The 17,974-nt window shown below is 46.7% G+C and overlaps 2 protein-coding genes across 2 annotated transcripts in view; both read right to left on the bottom strand.

The window, feature by feature from the left end:
* Positions 1 to 17,974, bottom strand: part of LOC126962584 (peptidyl-prolyl cis-trans isomerase A-like) — an 890,552-nt gene that overhangs the window by 856,723 nt on the left and 15,855 nt on the right. The gene's annotated exons all lie outside the window — the stretch shown is intronic.
* DOCK1 (dedicator of cytokinesis 1) overlaps positions 8,738 to 17,974 on the bottom strand; it is a 557,083-nt gene continuing 547,846 nt past the window's right edge. Inside the window, 3 exon segments of the mRNA XM_050803710.1 lie at positions 8,738 to 9,923; positions 14,026 to 14,177; positions 17,257 to 17,410. Coding sequence (XP_050659667.1) covers positions 9,828 to 9,923; positions 14,026 to 14,177; positions 17,257 to 17,410 — 402 coding nt within the window. The 3' untranslated portion in view covers positions 8,738 to 9,827.

Below are 17,974 nucleotides of genomic sequence, written 5' to 3'. Positions count from 1 at the left end.
TCTCTTTCAACATGGTTATCCACGGAGGGTGGTGTGAAAGGATGGCTACTTCAATCATTGACAGGTTGATAGCTTTGAGTAATTAATATGTACACAATTTGGTAAGGCACTATGGCATGAACAATCGCCTTTGGTAACTGTGGCTTTGGCTCATATTTACACCATTGTTAGAAAAGGAACTGCAGCCCCGCCAGCTACTTGGTTACACTTGTAGAGGGAAGAACAAGGTGGCCGCTGAGTACTCCAATCTGCTGCTTTCAATTATGAGTCGCGCTTCACACCAATGAAGGAGGCTTGGAGCCTTAAGAAAAATAAAAGACCCACCTTTCAACTGTCCATTTCTAATCCAAAGTGAGCTCTAATGAATGTCATCAAATAGCAAACCAGCTATGTGACTTGGCATATTGCATGGCCATTCTGTACCTTGTCCCTCCCAGGCTCACGTGGAGTGTTATGATGAAAAAAGACTCTAAACATTGAGGGCATTGAGCACTGTGAGTTCTCAGGGTCCTTCCTGAGACAAAAACTGGAATTCATTTTTGGCTTTTCTAAAACATGAGCCTGTTCCAGCTGTGGATCCCTCCTTTCCTTTTACTTCTGATGGCAAATTCAGCTGGAAGGATTGAGGTGGCTAATGCATTTGAGTCTTCATTGCATGACAGATTTTGAAAATTCCAGGTTGCTTTGCCGAGCAGCAGGGCTCTGGAGGTCACGTTTGCTTTCTGCTGGGTCATCCCTTCCTATGATGATGGCACACTCTCCACAATTCCATGCAAATCTCTTTTCTCAGCCAGGAGGACCGAGGTACTTGGGAAGTGCACCGTTTTAGCTGTCAGCTTTTGCGTCTAATCCCTAGCGGTCCTCCCTTGGGGACAGGGGGCATTTATCCAAGGAACACTAAAAAACAAAACAAACAAACAAACAAACAAACAAAAACAGCCTTGACCCACAGGCCCCTTCTGTCCATTTCACCTCCAGGCTGCCAACTGAGCCTCCTCGGGAGGCACAGGGCCAAAAGAAGGAGCACCTGCCCGCTCCAGAGCTAAAACAATACGGTCTTCCTGTCAAAGAGCACTCGTTTCCCTAACATTTCTGAAAAATGAAACATTTCTGAGGAATGCTTCTGATGTTGCTTTTCCATGATAATTGCTTTGCCTTTCAAAGTTTGCTTTTCATGTGAAAAAGCTTTAGCAAGGCAGTGAAACCCCACGATGTCATCTGTGTTCCCTGCAGAAAAACCAAAAAATATGTAGGAGCTTAAAAATAACCCTGCATTTTGCAGGTCGCTCCTTATTTGATATTAAGTGCCCTCCTCTCCAATGCAAGTGGACATAATGCTAAATTAACTGTTAACATTTATTTTTAAATAGTCTAATTTATGCTAATTCAAAAAGATTCCCATTCCCAAACTGCATGTTTTCACCTCCCAAATTGCTGCACTTTTGCATTGAAGGCTGACGAGTCAGGGTGCTGTGATCAAGCTTCTGCGTGGGTTCTGGACTCCTGGTCACTTCCATGAGAGGTGTCCACAGGAAGTGTCCATGGGTGCACATGCACAGCTTGCCTCAGAACCCCGTGGACAACAAATTTGTGTGTTTAGTTTTACACTATGAATATGACCTGTTGTGACTGTTGGGAGGATGGGGGACATCACCAGCACCGTGAGGCTTCCAACTCCGAGGACACATGGGCCTCCTTGTCTCTTAGGGTAGGGCAGCCATGGGAGAAACCATTGGCTCCCACTGAGGGCGCTCCTCTCTCCCCTCTCACCCATAGCAAGAACATTAGGAACTCTCAGGGTGGGGACGAAAATCCCAACACCAACTGCCGCTTTGGGGGCTTTTCGTTTCCACTAAGGGGTGGACCTCTGCTTTGTCCAGTTGATAGGAGAAGCCAGCTGGACTTCCTGGGTCCAGTGGGGACTTGGAGAACTTTTCTGTCTATCTAGAGGATTGTAAATGCACCAATCAGCACTCTGTAAAAACACACCAATCAGTTCTCTGTGTCTAGCTAATGGTTTGTAAATGCACCAATCAGCACTCTGTAAAATGAACCAATCAGCAGGATGTGGGTGGGGTCAAATAAGGGAATATAAGCTGGCCACCCAAGCCAGCAGTGGCAACCTGCTCTGGTATCCTTCCACGCTGTGGAAGCTTTGTTCTTTTGCTCTTCACAATAAATCTTGCTGCTGCTCACTCTTTGGGTTCGCACTACCTTTATGAGCACACTACCTTTATGAGCTGTAACACTCACAGCAAGGGTCTGCGGCTTCACTCCTGAAGTCAGCGAGACCACAAACCCACCGGGAGGAACAAGTAACTCAGAATTGCCACCTTTAAGGGCCGTAACACACACTGCGAAGGTCTGTGGCTTCACTCCTGAAGTCAGTGAGACCACAAACCTACCAGAAGGAAGAAACTCCAGACACATCTGAACATCTGAAGGAACAAACTCTGGACACACTATCTTTAAGAACTGTAACACTCACCGCGAGGGTCTGCAGCTTCATTCTTGAAGTCAGCGAGACCAAGAACTCACCGGAAGGAACCAACTCCAGACACACAGTGGGGGGTGAGGAGACCCTGTGACCACACCTTCTACTTCCTCCAGCCAACTGCAGGGGGAGCACTCCCTCCCAGCTGGCCCTCACCTAAGGAAGGTTGGTCATCTCTTCCTCCTCCTGCCTTTGTCATGAAACCCAAGCTCTTCTAACTCACGGCCTGCCCTGGCCAAGCTCCCTGCCCACAGTGCCATCCACTGGCTCTTCCCCCTACTCTCCTTCACCTCCTGCTTCTGTTTTGCAGATATTCCCAGGTCAGTCCTAGCCCAAGCAAGGTCTGTGTGCCTGCTGACTCTTTCTCCACACCGTACCCTGGATTCTCACTGAGCTCGCAGGTCTCTGCCGAAGTCTCCCGGCCTCAGGGAGGACCCCCAGCAGGGGAGATGAGCCCGCCCTTACCCTTTCTCACCCCTTCCAGTTCTAACGGCCATGTGGAATGGCCTTACTTGGTTACTCGAATATTGCCTGTCCTCTCCCTGAGGAACTTTGGAGACGTTGTTTGTCCTGCCCACCTGTGTACCAAGTCTGAACCGGGCTGGGCTTGGCAGGGACTCTGTAAACATTTAGTATAGACAAGAAAACACTGCCCTTACTGTGGCCTGCCCAACGCCCCTGAGATGGGGACCCATTTTTCCCTCCTTTGGGTTCCATGTGGAGCCTTGATTGTTCTAGAAGCACAGAGGTGGCTACCTCCTGTTAGGAGTCTCTGCCTCCTGTTAGGGTGGCAATGTGCCTGTAAACTGTTTTTGCAAAATCCAGTATATAGGCATGGCCAGAAGGCTTTGTCAGAGAAGCAAGTGAAAATGATATCGTTATTCCCTGGGGAAAAAAGTATTTCTAGCCTGGAAAAGGAATGGCGTTCTGCACAAGTACAATATGGGTCATTCCCGCCCCCCTCCCCAGAGTAAGTTGGAAGTAAGTTGCCTGCCTGGTACCGCACTATCCCCAATGGCTCAGGGTTCTTTCTTTTTAAATGATGACATCCTCCTACATAGCCACAGTACAACCAACAAAGTAAAGAAATGAACACTGATAGATCACCGTCGTCCAATCCTCAGACTCCATTCAAGGTTTGCCAATTGTCCCAATACATCCAATGTAGAGAACATCCAGTTCCAAATTACAAGTTGCATTTACTTGTCGTATCTCTTTAGTCCACTGTAGTAAGGACTAGGTCATTCATGGCCTTGACCCTTTCCAAGATTATAGGCCATTCAAAAAAAAAAAAAAAAAAAAAGCTTTATTAAGATATAATTCAATAATCATAAACTTCACCCCTTTAAAGGTACAATTCATGGTGTTTAGTTTTGTCATATAGTTGGGCACTATCACCATAATCTAATTTTAGACCGTTTTGATCATCCTAAGGAAAAAACCTGTACCCGTTGGCAGTTATTCCTCCCAGCACTTGACCACCACTAATCTACCTCCTAGCTCTGTGGGTTTGCCTCTTCTGGACATTTCATGTAAATGGAATCATATATGAAGGGTCAATGGTTTCATAGACTGCCTCCCAGTTTAAGTCTGGCTGATGTTTTCTTGTGATTTCATTCTGATTATGCATCTTTGGTAGGAATATTGCAGAGCTGATGTGTTCCCAGAGCATTCGTACTGTGGTGGTGGGGGGAGCACGTAATTTTAATTTGTCCCCATACTGATGATGTTCTCTTTTATTTCTTGATTAAGGTGGTATCTGCCAGCCTTTTCCACTATGAAATTGTTTTTCCCTTTGTAATTAATAAGTGTTTTGTGGGAAGACACTTTGAAACTATGTAGGTATCCTGTTCTTCATTAAATATTCAATTTTTTTGTTGATTTATATCAGCATGGAATTACAGAAAAGTCCTACTTCATTCAATGGCTTTCAAATTTGTTACTATCATCATTGATTTTGATGCTCAAATTGTCCCAGATGTGGGCCATCCCATAGAAGCCAATTCATGTGGGCTCTAATGTCTTTTTGAAGTGTGGCCCTTATTTCTTGAACACTTCCTTGTATTCTGGTACAAAATGTTCTAGGCTGTCTTGTATTCCCAGACCAGAGTCAGCCATTTCTTAAAGAAGCCTTGGTTTGTTTGATTGGAGAATGGTATTTAGAAGCCAAAGAAGAGATGGAATTAAGCACTTCCCCAAAGTGAAAAGAAACATTCATTAGTAGCAACAGCTTAAACCTGGGTGCCAAAGGTTGAACAAAGTGACGGGACAGGAAGGAGATGAGGAGATAGTGCTCTGGGGCTAGACAAAGGCATGGAGCCCTTCCTAGTGGCGGGAGGGCAGCATGGTCACTGGAGTTTGCATGGCAAGTTCCGGAGTCCTACATTGCAGACAAAGCACATCAAAAAAAGGAAAGGCCAGCACAGCTGCATGGGAGGCCTGGTGAGGCTGGCTCAGGACCAGCTCCCAAGCCACCTGCTGGGGGCCGGGGGAACAAGGACAGGTTCACCCAAGAGCTCAGCATGAGAGGCTGCAACACAGGGAAGCCGCAGAGCGTGACCAAGGCGGACTGAGATGAAGAATAGGTCATGGTGGCAAGCTCACGATGGTTTACCAGGAAAAAGAAATTCTGTTTGGAATTTAAATAGGGAAACCCTGAGCATGCAAAGTAGCTTCCTACAGATGAAACAGCCCTGGAAAATGAAGGACAACCCAAGGGGGATGGAAGGAGGGAGGGGGAGAAGGAAAGAGAGAGAGGAGAGAGAATGCCCAGCCAGTTGCAGTGAACCAGCGCGCCAGGCCCGTGAAGGAAGCCATCTTGGACGTTCCAGCCTCAAGACACCATGACAAGGTGGCAGCAGATATTATCACGTGACCCAGAGACACTCATGACTGGAAAGGCTAAGTGGCTTGCTTGGGGGTCTCTAGATTCTTGGATTCTACTCCAGGTATCCCTACAGTCATCTGTTTCTGCCAAATACCACCTTATGAGAGGAGGTTTGCTATGGTCTACCCTTTGTCAGAGCGTGTGTGTGTGTGTGTGTGTGTGTGTGTACAGAGAGAGAGAGAGAGATTTAAGGAATTGGCTCAGCCATTGTAGGGGCTGACAAGTCCAAAATTTGTAGGGCAGGCCAGCAGGCTAGGAAGTCAGGCAGGAGTTGATGCTGCAGTCTTGAGGCAGAATTCCTTCGTCTCCAGGAAACTCTAGTTTTTGCTCTTAAGGCCTCTTCAACTCATTGGATGAGGCTGACCCACATTATCAAGGGTCACCTCCTTTATGTAAGGTCAACTGATTATAGATGTAAACCACATCTACAAAATACCTTCATAGCAAGACTTACAGTTGCTTTGATTAACTGGCTACTGCTGTCCGGCCAGGTGGACACTTAAGACCACATCAGAACTCTTTTGTCCAGGGCTGAAACTAACCCAGGAGTTTTGCCATGCATCAGACATCCAGGGAGTCCTCACTTCCCTCTCCAGCTAGCGACACTGCACTCAGGCCACTGTACAACCTGGAGGAGCAGAGGTTTCCTCATGTGCGTGGGAGACAAACAGGGCAGGACAATTCTAGCTTATTTGGGTACAAAGGCTTATTGGCCTACAGGTTCCCTATTTTTTTGAGCCATCATCAATGAAACAGTAGATGTTTAAATAATTCTGAAAAGGCAGATTGCCAAAAAGTGTGGTGGCAGAAGTTCCCAGACTTTAAAAAGTGAGTAAAATATTAAAAAGTAATTAGAGATAGAATTAAAAAGCAAAAACGAAAATCCATTAAACTAACAAAGAGTTCCGTGGACATGAAACAAAGTGCAATACCATAAAAGAATCCAGAGCAGAAGATAACGAAATCTGTAAGAAATTTAAATGATCAAATCTTTGCATGAAAGAATAATCTTAAAATTGATTAAAAAATAATTTCTTTAAATACTAGGAAGCAATCTTTAAGCACCAAGTGTGGTTTTCAAGTAAGAAAAAGACTTTTCCATTTATAAAATACAGTTTATATACTAACTACTTTGAATAAAGATTTGATTGAAGCACATATGAAACTAGGTAGTTAAAAGTAAAGATGGATTTTTAATAGTCCAGAAAGCTTTTGGAAGGCAGGAGAATAAAACCAAAATGTAACTGCATGTGTGAGAGCAAAATTTGGCTTTGAGCATCCTGGAAACCAAAGCAAAAGTAGAACCTAAGAAGCTCACCATTCAAGCTTTAGAGCATGCGTTTGCAAAAAGGCAGTATCACCCCCTGAAAACTAGTACTTGGGAAACAAACAAACATTTTTTAATGTAAAAAAGCATATGTATACATAAAGTAGATAATAGATATGCAGTATATAGTCTAAGTGATATACAGTATGGCTGTACTATTAAAATTTCATCATGAGAGTGATGGAGGGAAAAAATGTCTAAAAAGGCTCCTTGAAAGGTAATTGTGAAACAAACAAACAAACAAACAAACAAAAAACCGGTTAAGAAATAGGGTTTCTGCATTGAAGGGATGTGTCCCTCCATGTACAGAGGCAAACCTTCCCCTGGAGCCACTTTCCAGAAGGAATGCATGTAGCAGGCACTGTGCGTAGAGGCCGATTTGCCTCTGATTACTGTGTTGCAGCCCATCCATTGATTGACAAGCTGAGGAAATGCTGCATCTGCATGAAGCGTTTGAGAAGTTTCCTCATTGGTGAATATATTAGCATATTTGTAATTCGTATTAATAAATAGGAAATTTCTGCAATATTTTGGCTGTCTTTACTTTTCTTTCTCTAACTATTCTGCGTTCTCAAAAAAACCTCCCAGCTCTAGAGATCCCTGAGGCATATAAGGTCCTTGGGGGGCTGTGGGGTGGGGATTCCAGTCAGGGTTGTGCAGTGCGAGGGTTAACCCAGTAGATGGGGGAAGAGCAGGAGCCCACACACCATTCCACAAGAAAACCATCATTTATCATAGGGCCAGGCACTATTCTGTGTTTTTATTTTTTTATAAATACAATTATATTTTATACATTTTATAATTTTTATTTTTTATAAATACAATTATATTTATAAAGATAAAATTTATATTTTTTTATTTTTATAGATGGACACGGAGATGGAGTCTCACTCTTGTCACTCAGGCTGGAGTGCAATGGCACAATCTCAGCTACTGCAACCTCTGCCTTTCAGGTTCAAGCAATTCTCCTGCCTCAGCCTACCGGATTGTAGGCGCTTGCCACCGTGCCGGGCTAATTTTTGTATTTTTAGTAGAGACGGGGTTTCACCATTTTGGCCAGGCTGGTCTCAAACTCCTGACCTCAGGTGATCCACCCGCCTCAGCCTCCCAAAGTGCTGGGATTACAGGTGTGAGCCACCGTGCCCGGCCTATTCTTTCCGTTTCTGGTGGCCGCTTATACAATGTGGGGCATGGACTGCCCAAAAACAATCTGTCCCCAGGCTGGGCTCTCCGTGGTCACCTACATGGGTGTGCCCATTTGACAATTTCTAGGGTTGTGGATAATATTCGGTTTCTCACACACTCGACAGAAGATGAATATTTATCTTGGTGCCACAGTTGAAACAGTACAGATTCGTGAAGAGAAAAATCCCACATTCAAGAGAAAAATCCTACGGTTTCTCGGGGGCGGAACGGATATTTACAAGCATGAATACGCTGGGGACAGTACCTGAGTGGGAGAAGAGCCTCCCAGCTTCCTGGGCTCCACAGCGGCCTCCTCCTAGGCCAGGTTAGACGGGCAGAGGGGCACATCCTTATGGCTTCCAGCCCTTATGGCTTCCACATGTCTGGCAGGAGCAGAGGTGAGAGCCCTGTCCATTGAGAAGAGGACCTTCTGCCTTCCTTGTTTCCTGCCACCCCAGATCCAGCCAGGTAGGCCCTGGAGAAAGCTCTCCATGTCCAGGCCTCTACAGCTAAATCACACACCCACTAACCAAAGCCCTCTCTTAAATTAGCAGCTGAAAAGAGACCCACGTGATCTGCAGCCCGAGAGCCCTGTGGGTTTGGTGATGGGGAAGCACTCAGCTGGGGCTCGGCTCAGCTCCTGTCTATCAGGACATACAGCCATGCACGGGACATGGGCACTTCCCATCCGGGCTCCAGATCAGACATATTAAAAACAACGTCTGAGGAAGAGGTACATATACTAATGTGTGTCACCAAGCACTTTAACAAAGCAGAATAGAAACAGCAGCGTCTGTATTTTACAATCAAGGATACAAACATAATATGTCAGACACCATGAGTGTTTTAAAATAACATTTTATTTTTCATTGTCAATGATTAACTTTTGAGTCTATTAGAAGAGTATCATGATTATAGTGAATAAAAAAATATAGATGAGAGAATACAAATATTAGGTTATACAAAGTTAGTTTTTTAAAAATCATTGTCCACCAAAATTTTCAGGACTTTGGAGTTCTGAAAAAAAATTTAATATGTGTGTGTGTGTGTGTGTGTGTGTGTGTGTGTTTGTTTAACACTTGCGGCAGTTAAAAATTAAGAACACATATGGAGAATCATTTGTGGACGCCTATTATAATAAACAGAAGGACCACAAAAATTAAAACAAGTTCTAAGAACCGTCATATATACAAATTTCTGTACAGAATGAGGACAAAAACCGTTCCCCCAATTAAAACCAGCTCTTGTGGTACACACATTCTTTTTCAGAAAAGAACGAAAATTTACCTTCCTCTATGCACTTGTTTTTCCATTTGATTCAGTATTTTTAATGCTGTTTCCACCCCATAAATTAGTAACTGTTCAGTAGCTGAGAAATATCCTATTTTAAATTATGCCAGGGGAAATCAGGAGCTTCCCTGGAGGGGCTGAACTTCATTGTCTGATGCAGGCGGGAGACACACCTCAACCAACGAAGTCACACCACCAGCCGGAACAAGGAGGGGCTGGATAAAACATCCCATGGCAGTGAGGAGGATTCCTGTACATCGTCACTACACCGCTTCCCAAGAGTGAAGGCCTAGCCTCTCCTACTTGGCTGAGCTCAGGGCAACTGAGCTCTTTGCAAATGCAAGTCATTTGGCACAAAAAGACAGAATGTTTGGGCAAGACTCAGATTCTCTCAGAGGCCCCCAACTCTGATAACCACAATGGCACATCCCGGGCCCATACCCACCTCCCTGACCCACCTTGCTCCATGACACTAAAGGCCACTCACTCCATGGTGAGAACTGAACTCCTCTGACGGAAAAGCAATTGCACGAAATGTTAACATCACAGGCCCAATGAGGTAAACAGCAGACTCAGGGGACACGGAAGGAGAGGACATGGAGACGGGGAGGGGCAGCGCACTCTTTCCAGACGGCCTTGCGACGTCACTGCACGATCCCGGAGTCCACCGATGTCTGCTTGCGAGTTGTCTTTGGAGGCGGAGGAGGCGGAGTTTTGCTGGGCAGTGGAGGTGGCAGATGCTAGAAAACATGAGGATGGGGAAGACGTTACATTACTGATGTCCTGACGGAAAAGAAGCCGTCTCCAGGTGGGGTCTGACCTGGCACAGCCTCTCAGCCGGAACCATCCTCTCCACGTGAGTTGGGCTCCATACTGTCTGACTCGGGGCTGCCAGGTCTGCTAGGCTCAAGACTGGGCTGCTATGGGCCTGGGCCTGGGCCTTTCTGACGCCTCTGAGCACTCTCCTACCGTCTGCTCGGTCCCTGAGAGGTACCATTGCCCTTTGCGTGGCCTTTTTAAATTTAGATGCTATCGACCAAGTTATCCATCTACTGTCTAAGGGATAAACAAGTCCTTAGAGGCACTCTCCAGGGGTGAGATGAGAGAACTTCTTTTGCTTTCTGAGCTTCGGGCAAAGGTTAGCAAGCTTTTCCTGGAAAGGGCTAGATAGTAAATATTTCCAGCTTTTCGGCAGGCCACACGGTCTCTGTTGCAGCCACTGAACACCGCTGGTGTGGCCAAAAAGCGGGCATTGACGGTGTGTACAGAAAGGGGTGTGGCTGTGTTCCAAGAAAACTATTCACAGAAACAGGTGGCTGGTTGGCTGGCTTCAGCTCATGGGCATAGGTCACTTGAGATTCACAAAAAAGAACATTAATTTCCAATGTGAAGATAATAGCAAACCCCCTGCTGATGGGCCTGGCTGGAGTGTTACGACTGAGGGCAGCTGCACCCTATTGCTTTTAGGACCGTCATGCCCATCACACACACCTGATGTGCAGGAGACGCTCTGGAAATATGGGTTGATCAAATAGGAAAATGGATGAATGAGTGAATACATGAATGAGCGAATACATGAGTCAGTGGATAAATGAAGAAATGAACAGGTGAGTAAACAAAGAAATGAATGAAGAAGTGAACAGACCAGGGTAGGTGCGAGCATGCCACAGGCAGAGGAACCAGACTGAACGCACAGAACACTATCATCTAACTTAAGGGTAAGGGTGGATTTTTAACAGCCTCTCAGTGTGGGTTTGCATTTAGCTGAATGTGAGAAAAGAGGTTTTCAAGGATAGACAGTGACGTAGTCGAGTCTCTCACTCATCGCCCAGATTTCCTCCTGATTCACAGACAAGTAAATACAAAAATGACCGAGTGCTTAACACAGAGAGGAGAATACACGTGGGAAAGTAAAACCGTTAAAGACATCCTATGAGTATATGACCTTATATTAAGGAAGGTCAAACAACAATGAAGTCTTTTTAAGGCTGGTTAGAACCGTTAAAAGAGCCATCTCTTTTGAGGTCTGATGAAATTGCTTGTTTACATGTGAAAGCCATACTGATAGGCCAATGAGGAGCAGGTAAGGACCAGACTAACACAGCCTGATACCAACACAGCACTGCAGATGACCTCTGTGCCAAATATGGGCATGTCAAAAGCTTACCACCAACAAGCAAAATGATAGCTCAGATTACTGACGGGAAGAGCTGTTTGGAAAGAAATGACAGCTTAGTGGCAACAACTAGAGACAGAGTTGCCCACAAGCCTGAGGCTGATCAATGAGAGTGACAGGAGGATATTGATCACACCCCCATCATGGCAGACGGATGATCATTATCCCAGAACAGCTTTCAGGGCCTGTGCAAAGGGAGGCACCCCAGGAAATGCAGCCGCTTCCGCCTAATGATGACATACTAACCAGCAGCATGTCACCTGAGCATGCGCTCAGGCTGCAAGTAAATTAACAAGAAACAAAGACGGAAGACACTTGGGTCATCAATCTAATTGAATTCACACCCCCTTTATAAATTGAGACAGAGCTAATCCATGTTATCCCTTACTTAATCAACCATATGTAGCAGCGGTAACCCACAATGGTGTATCCAAGAAATTGAGACAATAAAATGTTACCCCAGAGTTGATGTGTAACAAGACGAGGAAGTGGCTGTAATTCTTAAGTTTAGAATTTTCAGTTTACTAGTGTAGGGAGACTAGGGGGAACATTCCTGCCTTTCCAGTAAAATAAAGAGACAAAAACGTGACCAATTAACGTAGCTGTTAGGGAAACAATACTCCAAGCAACCCAGTATTCTTGCTAGACCCCCCGAACCTCGTTTTGCTCTCACAGTAGTTAGAAATGCCCGGGAAAGGTCAGGCTTCCATTTCTGCGGTGCAACAAGCCATCCCAGCCTGCCAGAAAGCGCTCTTCACAGGGGAACCTGGTGCCTCCTCCAGGACCGGTTCCTCATCAAGGCGTCTCTAGGGAGAGGGAGCCTGTTTAAATGGCACTTGGGTCTCGGAAGCGCAATCTGCCTCTTTGATATTAAAGATGACTGCTTGTTAGTTTTCTGATCCAAAGGGAATGATGAAATACATATGATGTACACAAACACCCTCTCTCTTCCACTCCTCTCATAAGGGATGTAATGATCTTGTGGAACACGCCGGGAACAAGTCTCCATAAAAAAAAGGAAAAGAAACAGCATGTGGGATTTATAGTGTTTATTAAAGAAAAAAAAAAACAAACCCATGTCTCATCATGATGGAAAAAACAGAGCCACCCGGCCGGGCGCGGTGGCTCAAGCCTGTAATCCCAGCACTTTGGGAGGCCGAGACGGGCGGATCACGAGTTCAGGAGATCGAGACCATCCTGGCTAACACGGTGAAACCCCGTCTCTACTAAAATACAAAAAAAATTAGCCGGGCGAGGTGGCGGGCGCCTGTACTCCCAGCTACTCGGGAGGCTGAGGCAGGAGAATGGCGTGAACCTGGGAGGCGGGGCTTGCAGTGAGCTGAGATCCGGCCATTGCACTCCAGCCTGGGCAACAGAGCTAGACTCCGTCTCAAAAAAAAAAAAAAAAAAAAAAAAAAAAAACAGAGCCACCCAACAGTCTCCTGTTTTCAACGTTCTACAGGAGTTTTGCAGCCATATAATTACTGAGGCTGGATAGCAAAAAAATATGGCCAGCAGTCCAGATATGAAGAGGGATATTTTACTCTTCAGACCACACTAATTTAATTGTCAAAGGCTGTGAATAACATGGCCCGGGGAGGGCTGAGCCTGGAAGCAGAAGTTCCCGCCGCAGCTGAGTCAGTCACTGGCCCGCCTCCATCCCACTCATGCTGACCTCCGCACACGCCTGGGCCCCACACGAGAGGATGGGGCTGGGACCCGTAGGGCTGAGTGATGCCCGACAGCATCCTTGAGAACCAGGAGAGGAACGGGGTAGATCTGAAAAGAATGTTTCTAGAACCGTCAACTGGTAACTGAGATGCTTGTTTCAATGGCTTTTTATGACTCCGACTAACATTGCACGGGCAGGCAGGCCCAGGGGCTATTCGGCAACAGGCACGTCGGGTGGGAAGAATGACTAAAACGGTTGCTGGGAGGTACCAGCTTCAGGGACTCACACCAAAGAAGGGTTCCAGCGGGTTGCTTAGGCTTACAAAGGCCAGTGCTGCCAGAGGAAGCCAGGCTAGCACCCCCGAACTAGCACTGGGGAGGGCACTCAGGGGTGGGGGCACAGTGACGGTGACTGTGCCCAGGAGCCAAACCTGGCTGTCCTCTGCAGTCTCTGTAAGGTGAGTGCCTGTCAACACCCAGGAGCTCCCAGCACCAGGTGAGGCTGCCTGGAGGAACGTTTGGAGATGAGAATGTTTGGAGATGAGCTTCTCCAGGGCCAAGCAGGTGTACAACAGGTGCCTGCCATACAGGGCGATACTGGCCAACCTCTTTAAAAAGTCAGACCTCTTGATAGAAAAGCTACTTCTCAAAAATCAAAATTTCATTAGAATTGCATTTCCAGTGGAATGATCTCCGTGGTGATAACCGATGACAATCTTGGAATGTCTATCCTCTTCCTCTTCCTCTTTCTGAGGCATGATATCAAAATGTGCTTTTTGATGCAGTTATTGATAATGACACAGAGCCACAGGTCTTACTCACCAGAGTCCTTACTGCTTTGATACCTTTTGCAAAATCAAACCCGGCCCATCATACATGGTTTTCCTCACGTGCTCACTAGTCCAAAGTAAACCTGCTAATATCTGGAATGAGGGACTCATCCTACTTTGTAGAGGGGAAGTAATGAAAGCCGATGTTTCAGATTGCCGACTTACCCTCTGGTGTGGAGGTGGAGGTGGAGGTGTTGGCGAGCCCAGCAAGTCCTGGTTTTCCATCAAATTCCCGTAATCTGCCACGCTGCCTTTGAGAGGCAGAGGAGGTGGGACGTCGGCCACATCCGCCCCCGTCATGCCATTCAGCTCCAAGCCTGGAAAACCGGGATTTATTTAAAATCGGCCCAACTTCCCCATGGAGCCTGACTGCTCAGGGTTCCCTGTTCCCTCCCAGACAGGCAGGCACGCTTGTCAACAGAGCAGATGAGGGCAGGGAGGGGGCGAACACAAAGGGTGGGACCCTCTCCCAGTGGCAATGTTCTAGAAAGAGAATAGCAAGTATCACATGACAACTAAAACCGGAGCATGAAGCAAGGCATACAGCCACTGTAGAAAGGGTGACGTTCACCATGGCCTCTTCTGTCCTGCCTCGGGCCCCCTCCCTCGGGCCCCCTGCCTCGGTGGAAGTTAAACAGCTGGGTGCCACAGGACTGTCTCTGCTGCTGCTGCTACTGCTTTCAAAGCCCAGCCAGGCCTCTACAGTCACCCCTGCAGTTATCACCTGGAGAGATTTGCTAAGCAAAGTCTAACACGGTGACCAGCCACCCAGCGTCCAATCTCTTTCCACAGAAAAATCCACAGTCGTATGAAATGAAGTTATTAGCCGTAGCAGTCACTGTGGCTGTTGCTTTAAATAAGCCAAGGGGAAGTACAATTGATTTTTAAAGTAAACTGGAAAAAACAGTCGTTTTCAAATGGAGGAATAATCATTAAGACAGGATATTTTCTCAACCCTTGTTGAGACTCTTAAAAATAATTTGTTTTCTTTTATATTAAGGAGAGAAAAATTGACATTTTTACTGATGAGTCTCTTTTGGAGTTTTCCACTAGGATCCGTCTCATGAAAAATCCTTTTTTAGGAAGATGCATCCTAGGAAGGGCACAGTGTCAGCTTAGAGGGCAGCTCTGCCATGGGGCTGAGGGAAGTAAGCCTTCGGTGGGTGACTGTCTTCATGATTGCTGCCTATTTGTTTGCTATTATTGTGGTAAGATATATATGATATAAAATTTGCCATTTTAGCCATATTTTAGGGGACAATTTGGTGGCATTAATCACGTCGGCCATGGTGGACAACCATCACCATGATGTATTTCTGAAACATTTCCATCACCCCAAATGGAATTCTGTAATCATTAAACAGTAACTTCCCTCCAGCTCCTAGTATCCTCTACTCTACTCTCTTTTTTTTTTCTTTTTTTTTGAGATGGAGTCTCGCTGTGTTGCCCAGGCTGGAGTGCAGTGGTGCGATCTCAGATCACTGCAACCTCCACCTCCCAGGTTCAAGTGATTCTCCTGCCGCAGCCTCCTGATTAGCTGGGAATATAGGTACACACCAACACACCCAGCTAATTTTTGTATTTTCAGTAGAGACGGGGTTTTACCATGTTGACTGGCTGGTCTGGAACTCCTGACCTTAGCTGATCCACCCGCCTTGGACTCCCAAAGTGCTGCGATTACAGGCCTGAGCCACGCCTTTCTGTCTCTATGAACTTGCCTTAGATCTTTCATTTAGGTGGAGTCATACAATATTTGTCCCTTTGCGACTGATCTATTTCACTTGGCATCATGGTTCTGAGGTTCGTCCGTGCTGCAGCACGTGTCAGACCTTCACTCCTTTCTACGGCTGGGTAATATTCTATTGCACGGACATTTCTTTGGATGTACATTTTGTTAATCTGGCCATTAGTTGATGGACATTTGGCCTGTGTTTGCTTACTGGCTCTTGTGAAAAATACTGCTACGAATATTAAGTATCTGTTTGAGTCCCTGCCTTCAATTCTTTGGAGTACAGGCCTAGGAGCAGGACTGCCGGTTCATATTATGTTTATTCTACATTGAACTTTGGAGGAACCACTAAATTGTTTTCTGCAGCAGCAGTGATGGTGCCTGTTTGCAGTATTAAAATAGATTTTAAACACATTTTTAGAAAGATCATGTAGTAATAGTGTAAAGATGTGAAGATGCACCCTCCAAAGACATATCCAGTGCCCAGAAAGCTCTCTGCCTACTCAATTAAACTCACGCATCCACTCCTGGAGCCAGCCTCCCCACCCACTGACAGTCTCCAAAATCATGACTGCTCCCCTTTCAGCATGAGGAAAATCAGGAGCAGAGGACAATCACTCACTGCCTTGCAATACCCTCGCCACAGGGCATGGAGCTCTCCTGCCTGGGACCCCTCTCTGTGCCACAGGAAGGAAGCAGAGTGGGCTCCCCAGTTCTGCTGCCATCCTCACCCCCAGCACCTTCTCCCTGCCAAGATTTCTCCTCTCTGCTGGCTCTGAATCCAGTGGTGAAAAGCTGTCTACCACTTAGAGTAAGTTGAGTAGAGTCTTTCCAAAATGCAGACCTCTTAGGGCCACCCAGAACCTCAGAATGTGTCTTATTTGGATTTAGGGTCTTTGCAGATGTCATCAGCGAAGGATCTCAAGGTAAGATCATTCTGGATTTGCAGTGGACCCTGTATCCAATGACTGCCGTCCTTCTAAGAGGAGAGGACACAGAGAAGGAGGCCACGTGAAGACAGGGGCAGAGAGGGGAGTGATGTGGCCACAGCCAAGGAGGGCTAGGGACTGCTGGGAGCCACCAGAAGCTGGAGGGAAGCCTGGGACAGGCCCTCCCTTGGAGCCACCAGAGGGAACCAACTTGGTACCTCCTTGATTTCAGAGTTCTGGCCTCCAAAACCTTCAGAGAACAGATTTCTGCAGTTTGGAGCCACTAGTTTTGTGGCAACTTCTAGGGTAATTTAAACATTGGTCAAAACTAGAAAAATAAGCTGTGCCCCTTAGCTGTTGCCAACTGCCTGGAGGTGCTTCTCCAGTGCACAGTCCTAGACACAAGCAGGCCCACGCCTCCTGCAGCTCTCTGTCCTGGGATAGGAAGTGGGGCAGTTCCACGTGCCTCACAGGTCCCCTCCACATGGACCTTGGGACAAACCCTGCACTTTCTGCCCCTCCAGTGCTGGAGACCTGGGCTCTGAGTTTTGGCCTGATTTGCAAAAGTCCAGACTCTACAGCCTGTTCCAAGGGACACTCCCAGGAAGCCAGGTGTTTATCTGAACTCCCACCCTCTGCTGCAAAGGGAGGCAGGAAGCGCTTCTAACCTCAGAGCCTTCAGCCAGGGGAAGTCACAGAGCTATAGCACGATACGTATGTGCGGACTCTTCTACTTACTTGACTGCATGCTGAAGCTGAGCTTGGCCCTTGGTGTAACCGGAGGAGGTGTTTGCTGGCAGGACGGTGACGAGGGGGACACTGAGAAGCGCCTTTCGCTTCCAATGACATTGATCACCTGGCTCTTCGGTCTCTGGGGCCGCAGAGGACTTATCTACATTGAAAGGAGAGAAAGAGCACAGTTAGGGTCTGTTATGGGCCGAGCTGCATTTTCACCTAAATTCCTATGTTGAAGTCCTGACCCCCATTACCTTAGAATATGACCTTAACTGGAAATAGGGTCTTTGCAAATGATCAAGCTGAGGTGTGGCCTGTTAGTGGGCAGATTGTAAGACATGAACAGGAAAGGTAGACGGGGGAGGAAACTCTGGAAAATCTCATGCCCCAGAGACCCCCACGAAACACACATGCTAGGTGTGAGCAGACGGGAGGGGAATACCTAGGCAGGAGGGAGCGCCCTGAAACACCCCATAAGACACCCAGTAATTGCTCCCTCTGCAGCTAACCTGTTACAATGTAGCTGGCTACATGCTGATCAGGAGGGAAACAGGGCAAGGGGTTAACTCCTAAGAGACACACTCGCACAGTATGTACAGATTTGACCGCAACACGACCTTCTTGGGGTGGTGGTAATGAGCAATGCTGCCATTAGGTAGGATTCCTATTGATCACTGAGCCCGAGTGTGCACATCAACTAGCAGCAAGGGAAAGTCCCACA

This window comes from Macaca thibetana, chromosome 9 (assembly GCF_024542745.1).
Source record: "Macaca thibetana thibetana isolate TM-01 chromosome 9, ASM2454274v1, whole genome shotgun sequence".
Lineage (NCBI taxonomy): Eukaryota > Metazoa > Chordata > Mammalia > Primates > Cercopithecidae > Macaca > Macaca thibetana.
Note: the sequence above shows the minus strand (reverse complement) of the source record. Positions and strands in the feature narration are given on the sequence as shown.